The sequence below is a fragment of the Globicephala melas genome, chromosome 1 (assembly GCF_963455315.2).
Source record: "Globicephala melas chromosome 1, mGloMel1.2, whole genome shotgun sequence".
Lineage (NCBI taxonomy): Eukaryota > Metazoa > Chordata > Mammalia > Artiodactyla > Delphinidae > Globicephala > Globicephala melas.
Window position 1 is genome coordinate 122308635 of NC_083314.1, and position 16294 is coordinate 122324928.

A 16294-nucleotide genomic window follows, 5' to 3' on the forward strand; every position below is an offset into this window, starting at 1 on the left:
ATCCCAAACAGAAACTCTGAATCCATTAAACAATAACTCTCCCATTCCCCACTTCCCCCAGCCCCTGGTAACCTACTTTCTGTCTCTATAAATTTGCCTATTCTAGGTACTTCATATAATGGAATCATAAAATATTCTTCCTTTTGTGTCTGGCATATTTCACTTAACATGATGTTTTCAAGGTTCATACATCTCGTGGCATGTATCAGAATTTCATTCCTTTTTAAGGCCGAATGATATTCCACTGTTTGTATACACCTTATCTGTATACATCTTATTTTATCAGTCACTCATCGATGGACATCTGGTTTGTTTCCACATTTTGGCTACTATGAATAATGCTGCTATGAATATTTGTGTGCAAGTATCTGTTTGAGTCCCCATTCTCAATTCTTTTAGGTATATACCAAGAAGTAGAATGTCTGGATCATATGGTAATGCTATGTTTAACTTTTTGAGGAACCACCATGTGGTTTTCCAAAGTGAATGCACCATTGTACATTCCCACCATAAATGGATTAGGATTCTAATTTCTCCATAGCCTCACCAACAATTATTTTCCATTTACTTAATAATAACCATCCTAATGGGTGTGAAGTGGTAATTGTGGTTTTGATTTGCATTTCCCTAATGACTAGTGACGTTGAGCAACTTCTTAAGTGCTTATTGAACCTCTGTATATCTTCTTTGGAGAAATGTCTGCTCAAGTCTTCTACCTAGTTTTGAAATGGGTTGTTACTTTTTTTTTCTTGTTTAGTACAAATATATTTTTAAAACCTGATTTTGGTGAAACATCTGAGCAGCTCACCAACAATGGTATAAGGATTAAAAATATGTTTATTCAATATTTCTCCATCGAACAATTTAAAGAAATGCAAAGTAACTATTCATAGAAAAATATGACATAATATACTGATACATTTTCTAAGAAAAAAATAGATGATCTTACCTAGAGTCTTGATTATTAATTATTAATTCAAGGTTTTGGGTTGATGATGAATCTATCATAGCTGTCTGTTCACTACCCTGGAAACAAATCTTCAGCGATTTTGGTGCATAAACTGAATTTTGAATAAATTCAACATATTTTAATAAAGCTGCAACAGCTGCAAGGCAGTAATACCTGTAAAGTGACCGAAGATACATCACTATAAATCTTTGGAATAAAAAAAAGTATTGCTATAAAAGAAAACATTTATTTCACTTTAATATTAGCAAAATTGTAAATATTTGCATAGCATTGCTTAAAATCAAAGGGAAAAAGCACACCAAGTGTTCCTGATTTTTGATAACTAGTTAAATTACCTCTAAAACATAAAAGTTGATAAAAAGAGACAATTTTCTAAAGTCTGAGACTTAAGGGATATTAGACTCCCAATAGGTCACATGTTAGAAGTCAACATTCAATGGTAATTTGTGTCAATTTTTGATGTACCATTCTAAGTACACATTCAAATAATGTTGAAAAAGTCTGAGAGTTGTAAAGGTACAGTCAGGAGGTCCCAATGTTTAGGAAAGCCTGTTTTGATCTCGGTGACAGTAGTCGTCATGATTAACTGAGCGAACAAGTTGTCCAACCTGGCTCAAAGTAAGTATCTGTTCAGCATGTTATAAGAAATATCCATTCCAAAAATATCATTCCCTGTCTCATTCTGAAGGAGTAAAGGTATGAAGTAACAGGAACACAGCTTTAACTGTGTTTCACTTCTGTACCCTCACACTTCTAGTTTGCTGTAGCTACTTGAGCTTTTCAATTCAAAGTAAAGTGAGCAGGAACCATTAAGGCAGTAGATTATGACTAATTTGGAGAAATTCCATAAAAGTTTAGTTAGCAAGATATGCCTTGTATATAAATTTTAGTTAACTATTTTACTATTTCAATAATTACTGAGTGTATTTTATAAGCCAGGCACTTTTCTAGGTGGTAGGGAATATAGCAAAGAATAAAACACACAAAAGACCTTTCCGTCCTGGAATACACACCAGAGATTTACTACTTGCCCTAAATTTTAACTTACTTGGATTGAACCTCCATTAGGACAGTGCTGAATTCTGTTATGCATAATTGTTCAATGTACTCTAATCCTTTTGTTTCATTGAAGTATTTCCTTTGGATAGTAGTGAAATTAACGTTCTGAAAAGAATTTTTAATTTCAAAATAAATTTTAAGTTTCATGCACTTGCCCAAAGCTGCTTTCTTAAATACATGCTCATACATGGGTAGATGACTTAAATATTGAATAAAGTTTATTTTTCATTATTTATTATTTTCTAGAGTTAAATAAGAAGTTTTCTTATTTACAAAAAGAATGATGGTCTGTCTTGCTAAGTGAATTATAGCAGTCTGTAGCTCTTATTAAGCCATATTTACATGAAATTTAAGTAAATAAAAAATAAACATGAGAGTCTCTGACTTCTACTAATTTTATTCTACAGCAACAACAGCAACAAAGGTTTTACATTCAGCCTCATATACACTATCATAATTTAGAGAGGGTAAATCTTTGTAATACACTAGCTGGGGAAGCCAAAAATACCAATTCCAGCTATCAAATCTATGAAATGCTATCTACATAAGGTGAATTTAATTTATAGAATAAAGAAAAGCAGATAATGGAACTTTTTTTAAAAGAGCAAAAAAAAAAATGCATGCAGCTGCAGAGTACAAGGTCTGCCTACTTTGAATAAAAGTAATAGGTAAGAAAGGTATTAATAATATAATAACAATGGACCATGAAAGAGCTGCAAGGCTGCAAAAAAAAGTCATAAACAGGTAGGGAATTTGTTATGTGCCAAGATTGTTTGAAGAGTTATCTCATTTAATCCTCCCAATAACCGTATGATGTAAGTTTTGTATCAATATTAAGTACAATCTTCCTCTAAGTCAAATTCTGAGAAGTCAAGCAATTTTTCTAATATACAATTGATATGTTCCAGAGCTGAGACTTGAATTTGGATTTCTTTGACTAAAAAGTCCATGTTCCTTACACTTCATATTGCTTCTTATTTAACTGAGGTCTTTTTATGGTAAGTGTGATAATAATGATAACAATAACATTGATTTTCCCCTGTTTATAATGCTTTTATATCAAATATTTCTATGGCTCTCTCTCTCACTCCTATCAGGACTTTGCCCAAATGTAACCTCATCAGTGAGACCATTTCTGATTACCTTATATATTAATTCTCTAGGAGGTAGATACTATTATTGTCCCTATTTTACTGACGAATAAAAACTGAAACTTAGAGAGGTTAACTTAATTTGCACACAGTCATTTAGAATCAGGATTTGAGACCACAACAGTATAGCTCCTCTATTCTTTTTCTTTTTTTAATTTATTTATTTATGTATTTATTTATTTTGGGCTGCGCTGGGTCTTCGTTGCCGCCCACGTGCTTCCCCTAGTTGTGGCGAGCGGGGGCTACTCTTCGTTGTGGTGCGCTGGCTTCTCATTGCGGTGGATTCTCTTACTGTGGAGCACGGGTAGTAGGCACGCGGGCTTCAGTAGTTGTAGCACGCGGGCTCAGCAGTTTCGGCGTGCAGGCTCTAGAGCGCAGGTTCAGTAGTTGTGGCGCACGGGCTTAGCTGCTCCATGGCATGTGGGATGTTCCCGGACCAGGGCTCAAACCTGTGTCTCCTGCACTGGCAGGCGGATTCTTAACCACTGCGCCACCAGGGAAGTCCCTAGCTCCTTTACTCTTAAGCACTATGCTATATTGCCTTACATCTCAAGCGTAGTAAATGTAGGTTGTTTTCGCCTTTGGAGGATTCATCTATCCCACATTCTATGTTGTTCTGTCCATGTAGGACTGTCAATTACAGTACTCTGTGCCCCACAGCAAAAAGCAAATGACCTGGGATTAATCAATCATAGTGCTTTTACCCCCAGAAACAGTGATTAATCTAACATGTGGGAACATGAACAAAGCAGGAACAGTCAGGGTCCTTCTCTTGAATTCATATGTGGACACTGGAAGGAAGAAGTTAGTTTTTACTCTCAGTTGACTAAGCTGAGTTGACATCAGCCTGGAGCCATGAGCAATCATTTTATTAAACCTCACAGAAAGATGGCAGTAGAGATGAGAGTAAGGATAGGATCTATCCAACCATTTGGCTTCCCAGTTACATAAGCCAACAAATGTACCTTTTCACTTAAGCTACTTTAAGTTGAATTTCTGTTATTCACAACCAAAGGACTTAGAATGCTTAATCAATACAAAATAATGAAGGTATATGGAAAGGTATACATAAATAAGGGTGATGAAAAGAAGTCTAAAGTCATGAATGAAAGAGATAAAGAGTCCTGTCTAATAGAGACAATAGGTTTACAATAGGAACCATTTCTGGCAATGAGTCAAAGACAGTTGAGCTACAATGGATCTCTAAGAGCACAAGAAATCTTATATGACTGTAGATGCTGAATATATTAAGAACTATAAAGAACTCATTGGACCATAATCTCAACTTGGTTTCAAATGTGTTAAAGATTAAGTCTACAATGAAATATAATATTCTGAAAATAATTTGCACTCCTCAAGAACTATTCTAACTGCAATGCTGCCTACTTGGTTCAGAACCACAGCCTCCATTCCACAAATCAGGGAGATGTGCTAAAGGGAAGAAATAAACCACATGGTAGACAGGCCCTTACTGAGAGGGAGAGTGTTGGCTGGATAAGGTTCCAGAGCACTTCCCTGTCACAGTCCCACAGACGGTGAGACAGTATGTGTTGCCAGGGGAAGCTGTAACAATTCTATAATATAAATCAAATTCTCCAAAAGAAAAAGTACTTGCTGATAGTTGCTATCCCCTAGAAGAATAAGAACTTCACTTTCAACCAGTCTGGCAGCACAATAAGTACTTTCCAGGAAGCTATACCTAAGGAAATCCATGCTTTCTCTAAGTGTCTGCTTCCTGTATACTCTGGGAAACCTCCTTATTACCTAAAAGATTTTCCTTTTTTGCAAAGTATATCAAGGGTACCAAATCAAATAAGTGAATTCCTTGTCATTTTTATTGTATGTATTAATAGTCCCTAAGCTTAGGATTTGTACTTAGTGAGTACTTTAGGGTAAAGATACCCAAATTATTATTCTTTAGGATGATATTATAAAATGGATTTTAAATAAGACAATCTTGAATGTTACTACTGAGAATAAAAATCACTTACCTTGAAATTTTCTGTGATGAGAGTAAACAACTTGGTTGAATTCCCCACAACACAAGCAGTATTTGACATTATTATTTCCAAAGGTGATAAAATTTTGAGTTTAGTGATCACCTAAAATTGTTTGAATAATTTCTTAAATGTAAGCTTAGGATTCTCTAAAACCAAAAAAGTTTCGTATTTTTCTGAGAGATAAAATTAAGTCAGAGACATACAAAATCACAACTGTTCTAATTATATGTTTCAATTAAATATACTTCTAATGGTAATATGTCAAACATACATCCTATAAAATTATAAATACAAAATATTATCATAAGCATAGGCTATATTTTACTCACAATAGTTTGTATCAGCTCTAAGCCCCCAAATAATTTGAACATATCAAATATGTATTCCTAAAAAAATTTTTTTTAATAAATTCATCTACTCGGTATTTTATTCATCTCCATGAAAAACATAAACATTCAATAGCATAACTATGGTGATTCAATCAATATGGCCACACGGGTACAGCTCAGAAGTTGAAAAGTACAGAAACACAGATGAGAAACATCTGCTTTATGACTGATGCTTTTCACAGTCTAAGATGCATTTCTTAGAACTATTCTAGACACAGAAATACTTTATCAATATACTGAACATTCCCGTTTTTTAAAAAAACTTTTATCCTATTCTTTTTAAATTGCATAGAAATGTGAAATACCCAGATATGCAGTACTAATATCATTTAGGTTGTTAGGTATATTAAAAAATTAATTATTAGGTAGGGAAAGGAAGTCTACATACTGGGAACCATAAAGGGGAATTAGGGAAAGAAATAAAGAATAAAACATTAAAAATAACATAGCATTTAATATGTTTTAATAATAGTAATGGGGTCAAATACCTTTTTTGAATTAGGAGTAGACTACCTCTACCTGATAAGTCACACAAATTCCCATAACAACAGGCCAGTGGCCCAAGTTAATGATGAGTGATAGGAAGTGAAGGCAAGAAGTTGAGAGACTTAAATTATGACTGGTCTAAGACACCAGTCTCCCTTAGCTCTAGAAAATAAAATTCAAATACAGTTCAGTGGAAACAACCTTCTGGAGATAGCATTATTACATATTTTATCTTTGGAATGAGTCCAAGATTTATTAATTTGAAGATATTAATTTTAGAAACTAATATTAATAGTAATTTGGAATATTTAAGTAACACCAAAACATGTTATTTTAGAACAAAATAATATTAAAAAATTAAAATCAGATGTAAAACTTTATTGTAATTCAGAGTAACCTACATTGGTGCAATAATGAATAACCATTATTCTACCAAAAAGTAAATCAATTAGGAAAGCACTGACTTGAAAATCTGCAAAGTGCCCTCTAGATGAACCATTTTCTAGGAGTATAAATACTTACCTTTGCATATGTTGTGTTGTCTGCAAACTGAGATAATATAATTTGTGGGCTTTTTAAATCAATACTTGCCATTCCTATTTCACCTCTGGCAAGTCCTCTCCCTTCTACAACAGCTACAATAACTGATGGAGAGTGTGCAGAAACTGCAGATGAGGATGTAGCTATTAAAAAAAAATTTTTAAAAAAATGTATAAACATTAACAATACTTTCTAGTTCTTTCTCATAAAATCTCAAAGCACCAAGTCTAGGATACAGCTATTACTATCCAAGAAAAAAAGTCTCATTTTGCTCATCAAAATATATCTTTCCATATATCCAGACCAAATAAAAATGTTAATTCTCTATTTTGCCAAAACTTAACTTCACATTTAGAAATAATAAACTTATACATTGTCTTATTTTTCATTTTATTGGAATGGAATGAAGTCATAAAGAAACACTAAATTTGTGATCAGAAAACATATTATTTATCTTACCTTGTCATTTGAGAGCTATATGAATTTGAGCAAATTATTTCATAATAAATAATCATATATCACAAAATATAATGTTAATACCTGCCCTACCTAACTCAAGAGGTAGCTGAAACGCTCAAATGGGATAATAATATATATCAATGCATTTTATAAAGTATAAAACATTATATGACTATAAACTCCATTTATGAGATATCTGTGTAATGTTGGATATTTTATTAATGTGCCAAGAATGTTCCAAGTTCTTTACTTGAATTAACTTTACTTCTCATGATTCTATCAACAGACATCATTATTTTCTCCATTTGCTTTCCAGGAGACTGAAGCATGAATGGAACTGGTAGAACTTGTATACAGGCAGCCTGGTTCCAGACCTGGTGCTCTTAACCACTACATATATTAGTGATTTTGAGATCTATGCCTGACAAACCATAAATATTCAGGTAAGTAGTTTAACCTTTCTAAATTTACCATTTCTTTATCTGTAAAGTGGAAATACCAAACCTTTTTAACAAAGTTGTTATATAAGAAGTAAACATAATATAGAAGGGTTTTATAAAGTATTTGAAATTATAAGGCATTATTCATGGATAACAAAAAGTCAGACTACTAAACATACCTAAAATTTTATTTTCAAAGAAGCAAAATTGTCTTTCATCCCCTTTGCAACCTTTCAATACACCTTTTCTCCCCTCCTCACCCTCCCTAATCTAGAATCCTTTTTTCTTTTCTATTCTGTTGTAACACCTACAAAATTATTTTTACATTTATGCTATTTTAGTCAGTAGGCAACTTAAAGAGTTCATTTAAAAATCTATTGTGTCTAGATCTCAGAACGTTTTTTGCCATTAAAGCCTTGTTATACATGGTGATTGAGTTTATATTAGATCTATAGAAGTCAATTTAAGTTCTGCAATTGAATATGACCTTCCCATTCTTAACTGGAAACTTAATATCAAGTTTCAGTACTTGGAAGTTCAGTACACACAGAAGACATCTCCCTTAAACTTTAAAAGAACATTTACACTGTTATCCCTCTGTTATAAGTAATACTAAAATAAGCATCATAGTACATAAAGCTTTTTTCTGGGTCTCTTATTATTTCCCTAAATTGGCTCCTTATAAGTCAAATTACTGAAAAAAGGAAAACCATCACTTTTAAAGGATCTCACATATATTCCCACATTTCTTTTCAGGATTGTACCAACTTTTAATTCCATCATCAATATATGAGAAAAACCAATCTTACTGAATCCTTACCATTACTAACTTCTGCAATGTATTATTATTGTTGTTATTAGCTAGTTTAATGGACTGGTGCTTTAAATGTGTATTTTTTTTAATTACTATCAAAATTGAACTTCACTTAATATATCCATTTGTTTTCTATATTTTAGATGTTTACATCCTTTTTGCACAATTTTTACTAGGTCTGAATGTTTTTCAACCTGTTTCTTTGAGAATCTTGTAAATCAATGACAACAACTTATAGTTGCTACTAATCTTGCTATTTTTGATGTCACAAAGATTTTTGTTTTTGTATAGAAAGTCTTTTCCTTTATAATTTCTTCCATTACTTTTCTGCTACGAAACTCCTCCTTCATTGAGACATTTGATATTCACTACTATTTTCTTCTAACTTTTTGAGTTGTTTAGTTCATTTTGATCTCATTTGGGCAGAACTTTGAGCAGTACATTTGGTTCTCCACCTTGTCTGGCTTGTCTGGAATGAAAGATAACCAGAAGTACAGACTTAGACTCATTCATAAGCAGTTGCTAATGGTTTAGCTGAATGGTCAGGGACTTGGAAGGAACAGAACTGGAAGATAGTGACAAGGAAAGTTGGGGAAGAGGTATGTGGATGGATCTCTTAGAACGGGCATAGACTTTGAAAATATTTGTCTCATGTGAATGCTCACCAAAGGGCATCCACTGTAAAGGAGACTCTTGATAACAGTGGACAAAATGATACACCCTATGATGTCAATTAGCCTCTTTTCCCAGCCACCAGTGTTTCCTTAATAGACCCATGAACAAATCGGCCATGGTGGCATGGTGGCCATGGTGGCAAGAATGGAAACTATGCATCAGCTCAACAACGTGAACTTCCTCTTACGAAGGCTGACCTGGTTAACCCCTCTGCTGGCCAGCAGCAGAGATCAACATAAATGCCCTATACAGTACCATTCCCCAGAGGGACAACGTACCACCTGATGGTAGGTTGATTACACTGGATTTCTTCCATCAAGGAGGGAGCAGATATTTGTCCCCACTGGAAAAAACACACATTTTAGGTGCAGATTTGCCTTCCTTGCCCACAGTGCCTCTGCCAGCATCATGATCTATAAACTTACAGAGTGCCTTATCCACCATCATGGCATTTCACACAGTATTGCATCTGATCAAGGAACTCACTTCATAGCAAAAGAAAAAAATGCATCAATGGACTCTGGCCCATTGAAACAACTGGTTTTACCACATACCCCGTCACACAGAAATGCCTGGCTTAGCTGAAAGGCAGAATGACTTACTGAAGACTTAATGCCAATTGGAAGACAATATCCTAAAAGAATGGGGCTCTGTCTTACAGGATGCAGTTTATACTTTGAATCATAGATGCTGTATTCCTCATAACCAGAATACACAGGTCCAAGAATCAAGAGGAGGAAATAGGAGTGGCTATTCTCACTTCACTATTATCCCGATCAACCCACCCAAAGAATTTCTGCTTCCCATTCTGGCAACTTTGAGCTCTGCTGATTTGGAGATCTTAGTCTCCACAAGGTTATTGGTTCCACCAAGTGACACAGCAATGATTCCACTGAATTGGAAGATGAGATTGCCAACTGTCCATTTTAGGCTCCTTATTTATGCTACTGAACCAATAGGCAAAAAAAAGGGGGGGAGGGGTTATCTATGGATGGGGTGGTTGCTCCTAACTGCCAAGGGGATATCATGTCGCTATACACAATGGAGGCAAAGTGGACTATATATGGAGCCCAGGGGGTTCTCTAAGACAGCGGTCCCCAACCTCTTTTGGCACTGGGGACCGGTTTCGTGGAAGACAATTTTTCCATGGATGGGGGAGGGGGTAGGTTCAGGCGGTAATGCAAGCGATGGGGAGTGATGGGGAGCGGCTGTAAATATACATGAAGCTTCGCTCGCTCACCTGCCGCTCACTTCTTGCTGTGCGGCCCGGTTCCTAACAGGACATGGACAGGTACTGGTCCACGACCCGGGAGATGGGAACCCCTGCTCTAAGGCACCCCTTAGTATTTCCAATAGTAAATGTTAATGGAAAACTACAGCAACCAATAAGAGGCAGAATGACCAAGGACTCAGACCCTTCAGGAATGAAGGTCTGGATCATTCCACCCGTATTGCTGCAGGTAAGGGAAATATAGAATGGGTAGTGGAAGAAGGAAGCCATAGATATCAACTATAACCTCGTGACCAATTACAGAAATACAAACTGCAGGGCTTCCCTGGTGGTGCAGTGGTTGAGAGTCCGCCTGCCAATGCGGGGGACACGGGTTCGTGCCCCAGCCCAGGAAGATCCCACGTGCCGCGGAGCGGCTGGGCCCGTGAGCCATGGCCGCTGAGCCTGCGCGTCCGGGGCCTGTGCTCCGCAGCGGGAGAGGCCACAACGGTGAGGGGCCCGTGTATCCGCCCCCGCAAAAAAAAAAAAAAAAGAAATACAAACTGCAGTAGCTTTGGATATTTTCTCTATGCTTTGTTATATGCATGTTTATTTGTATAAACTAACCATTTTTCTCTCTTTTCACTTTTAAAAAATTTATGCATAAGTTATTGGAGGTTAACTTTACAACTTAGTCTTTAAGTAACACAATATTCAGTGGGTCCACGACTGAATTTGAGATAATTAATATGCAATGACTGTTGGGACTATGAATCTTCTCATTTTGGGAAAGAGTGAGAACCCCCTCACTTTTAAGTACAGATGTATACATCCTGTTAGGTAGAAACACAGAGTTATTTTGTTGTTGTAAAGGAATCCAAATGTGTGTAGAATGACATATATGGACATTGAATAGCCAAAGGAGTTACGCCAGTTATCAATTTATTGTCACTCGGCTCCAAATTCACACTTCAATGTAAGCTCTGCAACAGTGGACAGAATTGCTGTATATTTCTCCTTTAAAGTGTGCATAATGTATACTCCAATAAAGATGTTTAAAAGAAAAGTGTGCATAATGTTAAGTTTTCTCAATTGAGGGCACTGGAGGGACCTTGCATGATGAAGGGCTCTCTGGCAGTTTCCACTGGGTCAGCAGTGTAGGTATGAGGACATCTGGTGGTGATGTGCCCAGCTACATACCCAGAATGTGCTGTCCTCTGGCAATCACACAGCCGCAGCATGGCACGGTAACAATCACCTTACAGCCCTCTCAACAGAGATATCCTGCATTCCAGGCCTCCTGCCCATACTAATTCCTTTGGCTTTTTCACTCTCTATTCAGTCTGTCTCCCATAGTCCTCTTGATGCCACCACCCCTCCCAACAGGGAGACTGTGTGCTCCAGGCCTCCAACCCACACCAGAGCCCACTCCCATTGCACAGCCATGTTCTAGCCATCAGCTGTAGTTCACCCACCCTGCCCGCTTCCTGTTTGCCTGGCCTGGCAAATCTGCGGTCACTATTGAAATTGCCATTCAGTATTCACCTTCTCCAAAGAGGTCAGTACGCCAGCGTTGGAAATGGGACCCAGAAGGGGGCCACTTCCAAGTAGGACCTCTTAGGAGTCCCCTTAGCCCTAGGGTGCCTCATAGAGTTTCCTTATATCCTATAGTTACTCTTTTATGAGTTTAATAATTCTTTATATTAAATCTTCCCTGTTTAAATTGTATGGTTCTACTTCAGATTGTATCTTCACTGCTACAGTCTCTGTCTTCATGGAGTTTATAGTCCAGCAAAGAAGATGGACAACTTAAAAAAGATAATCAACCTCATTTATAACCAGGAAAATGCAAATTCAGACTATAGTTAGGTAGTATTTTACAACTGCTAGACTGGTAAATATTAAGGAGTCTGACAGTACCAAATGCTGGATAGGATACAGATCAACAAGAACGCTCATATATTGCTAGTAAGAGTGTATGTTGGTAGAACCACTCAGAAAAACAATTTGTCATTATTTTGCAAATGTATACATTCATATATCTTTGAACCAAGAGATGTTTACACATGTAGACCTATTTCACCCATTTTCCCCTCAAGAAAATCTACATTTAGATAAATTCTAAAATTTAAGTATTAAAAAGTCATTCAATAGTATTATCAGGATCAACTTTTAGATTTAAGCAAACATATAGAAGGAAGGGCTTTCTCTTTCTTGTGCCTTTTTTGTCAGAATGATAAAATAATGTAGACCTGCATTTTTTAACAAACAATATCACAAACTATGTAGACTTATTAATCCAGCTTCAAATTGTAGATATGGCTAAACTGATGTATTTATCATTCAGTCTTCCATATTAGCTATAAGTAACTTCATATTAACTTAACTACCCTAATATATAATTTTTAAAAGTTTCAAAAGATCAATTAGGCCAATATTCCACTCACTTTACCTGAATATTCCATTTGCAGTGTCCAACTTTTATAACCTGGTCTCTGGGGATTTCCAGCAGATAATGGAGTTTTTAGTATTTGAGGATAATTACTATCTCGCGCAGAGGATGAGCTTGTACCGAGAGTAAAATGTGATGCAAGTGTGTTTTCTGCATAAGATCTTTTGTTTGTAAAGTATGAATCTAAATTCAAAAAAAATTAAATATCAGTTCTTAAAGATTCCAAATTATGCAATGTTGTACTAATTCTTATAATCTCTATAAAACTTCATCTGATAATGATTTTTTAGTGTAACAAATTATGACAAGTTTAACATTACTGATAAATAATCTTGTACTAAAGTATAATGAAAAGTGCTTGCTAATATGTCTTTTTCTTATACAAGTTGACTGAGACTATTCTTGCTAAAATCACAAACTACCTTCTAATCTTCAAATATACCAGATATATTTTCTTTGTATAGTAATTATAACACATCTTTTCCTCTGTTGACCTCTTCATTGAAACTGTCTCCTCCCAGGTAACTGGTGTAGTTTTAGGCTCACTTCGATTCAGTTCCTTGTTTAGTTACTTACCTGCTGATATAAGACATTACCTATTTTATAGGGTTGTCATAAAATATGAAGGAATGTACATAAACAGCCTAGCATAGTGTCTTGGCACATAGGAGTTTTTTTTGTTTGTTTTTTACTTGAAGTATAGTTGATTTACAATGTTGTGGGCACACGCAGAAGTTCTTAAAAGTATATATTGGGTCTCTTTTCTCCTCTTCCCCTTGATTTCCATGACAACTCTCTATCTTGATTCTCCTTAAACCACTTCTTTTTAGTTTCCTTTGCCAGGTCCTTTTTCCCTCTGTCTGACTCTTGACTGTTGGCTTCCCAAGGTTCCATACTTTTTCACTTTCTCTCAAAATCAAAATTATACATTTTCTCTGGGCATCTCATCTATTATTTTGGTTTCTATTAATATCATTTCCTGACAATTCTCAAACCTTCATATACAGCCCTAACTCCTCTCCAACACTATAAACCATGGGGTGGCAAACTCCCTCTGTAAAATTGGGACAAAAGAAAAATCTACCTTGCAGAATTATTGTTAGGATCAGAGATACAAAATGCCAAGTAAGAAGCTAGAACAGAGTAGTGCTCGTTAATTAGTGGATGTTATTACTGTTGAAAAAGCATTTCAGGAAGGGGGGATTACACTGACAACGTAAACATGTATGTTGCCTTGGAGGAACCGCCAAGTAGGTCAGTTAGGTTAGAAAGTAGGGTAATTATTAAGAAATGGTAAGAGATAAGACTGCAAAAATTGAAAACAGATCCCAAATGGCCTTGGATGTCCTGATAAAGAATATGATTAAAAAAAAAAAGTATGATTTTTTTAACTGCAAATACAGAGTCACGGACTGAAGTGCCAAGGGACATAAGATTTTCATTTTCCGGGACCTCCCTGGTGGTGCAGTGGTTAAGGATCCACCTGCCAAGGCAGGGGACACAGGTTCAAGCCCTGGTCCAGGAAGATCTCACATGCCGCGGAACAACTAAGCCCGTGTACCACAACTACTGAGCCTGTGCTCTAGAGCCCATGAGCCGCAACTACTGAGCCCGCGTACTGCAACTACTGAAGCTTGTATGCCTAGAGCCTGTGCTCCACAAGAGAAGCCACTGCAATGAGAAGCCTGCACACCTCAACGAAGAGTAGCCCCTGCTCGCCACAACTAGAGAAAATCTGGCGCGCAGCAACGAAGACCCAATGCAGCCAAAAATAAATTAATTTTAAAAAAGAGAGAATTAAAAAAAGATTTTCATTTTCGATATAACTCTAGCGACACTGTAAGTAAGCTTGAAAGAAAGAATACTTAGGAGTATGAGGCAATAAGTCCGACATAAAATCATAAGGGCCTGTAATGGCACAGAGATAGAAAAGTACATAATTATTTAAAAGATAAAGTTAGATAGAATTTAACTATTTGGATGTTATGAGTGAGGGAATACTCGAATTATTGGTCTCCTAGGTTTAAGATTTAGAAAACCCAATGACTGAGATAAGTAGGAGAAACAGGTTGAGGAGCTGCAGAGAGATGAATTAAATTAATCATATAGTGAGTCTGAGGATTTCCACTGGTTCCTCACCAGAAACTTCAGAACAGTCTGAAATAGGAATCTGGAGCATAGATGAGATCTGGGCTGTGGTGATAGTCACATCCAGACAGAAGTGGCCTAGGAAAAAACCTCCAAGAACAAACCGATAATTCGGGAACTAACGAAGGTAAGCATAGTTCTCTGGAAGGCAGGAGAAAAACAGGGGAGTGGAATCAACGAAAGCAAATTAAGACGGTTTAAGAGAAGACCGGTCAAGAACATTAAACACAGTGGAAAGGTCACACAAGATGAACTGAAAAGTGACCACCGAATTTGGCATTTGTTACCTTATCATTGACTTGCAATGCTGTCTGGAAAAAAAGGTGATGGTTTTGCCATGCAGAGTGACTGAATATAAAATAAACGAGTTGAACTCTCCTTGAAAGACATTTTTCAGACTAAACATATCATTCACCTCAATTAGATAAAATGTTAAATCTGGTCTGTTTCACGGCATCCTAGAAGGACTTGGTGAGTTAAGCTCAGGAGCCGAGAAGTTCACCATTTCTATCACCAAACTCATGCACAAATTCAGGCATCTGTCATTAGGGGCAGAGAGCTGGGACATCACACCGGATGTTAATGCAACCCGCCTCAGAACCGAGCCACCCGCCATCACAGCCTAGTAATGAAACTAATTTGAAGAGTCCAGCCCTTTAGCCACTCAGAAACACTAAATTCCCGGCGCATCCCATTCTCATGTTCCAAACAAACCCCAACTGATAATTTCTCTGTGGCAACCACCAACCACAGCTCCCTGAGCCTCCGGGAATTCACACAACCGCTCCTTGCCTTGAGCTGGCCGCGCGCTGGGCGGGTGCCGAGGGAGGCTGCTGCTGCCGCTCCGGTCGCCCGCCGCTCCAGACGTGCCTGGAGGGGAGGACGAAGAGGCGGCCTGGGCTGAAGGACATCTCTGAGGAGTCTCCTGGAGTCCGAAATTGTAGCGGGGACCCTGGGACCGAGCCTCTACCGAGGAAGAGGAAACCGCAGGGACAGAAGGCGAAGTTGGTGGGATCTCAGGCCTCAGCATGCTCACAAGCCCTCTCAGAACACCGCTCCGCAGGGCCCAAAGGCATAAGCGACGCCGGGAAAAGTGCGAGTATGGTGCGCAGGCGCACGAAGCCGCATGGGAAAAGTGTGAGTATGGTGCGCAGGCGCAGAGCCCCTGCTGCAACCGCCCACCTTCCCCGCCCCTCCCCCCCCATCCACACCGAGGAATGTACTTCCAGGCGTTCCGGTCCCGTCACCTCCCACAGGATTTGGTCGAGCTAAATGTAAGGTACAGACCTCCTCAGCTGAAAGGAATTCTGGGCCCATCAATCCAACTTGGCAGGCCCATTATTCGCACTGCACCTTATTTCCTTATCACAAGGTGTTTGGGGCTAACATTCCACACATACCTCCAAATACACTAGTTTCTTTTTAATTACATAAACTGCCATCACTGTGCACGCAGTGCCTGTGATAGTGGAAACAAATTTAATGCTCACACAGTAGTACA

The 16294-nt window shown here is 37.4% G+C and overlaps 1 protein-coding gene across 1 annotated transcript in view; it reads right to left on the reverse strand.

The window, feature by feature from the left end:
* Positions 1-15823, reverse strand: part of MSH4 (mutS homolog 4) — a 96640-nt gene extending 80817 nt beyond the window's left edge. The window contains exons 1-6 of the mRNA XM_030865973.2: positions 15586-15823; positions 12646-12828; positions 6578-6738; positions 5172-5282; positions 2019-2134; positions 950-1123 (exon numbers count right to left, since the gene is read on the reverse strand). Coding sequence (XP_030721833.1) covers positions 950-1123; positions 2019-2134; positions 5172-5282; positions 6578-6738; positions 12646-12828; positions 15586-15823 — 983 coding nt within the window. The remainder of the gene's footprint in view (positions 1-949; positions 1124-2018; positions 2135-5171; positions 5283-6577; positions 6739-12645; positions 12829-15585) is intronic.
* Between the last annotated feature and the right edge of the window lie 471 nt (positions 15824-16294).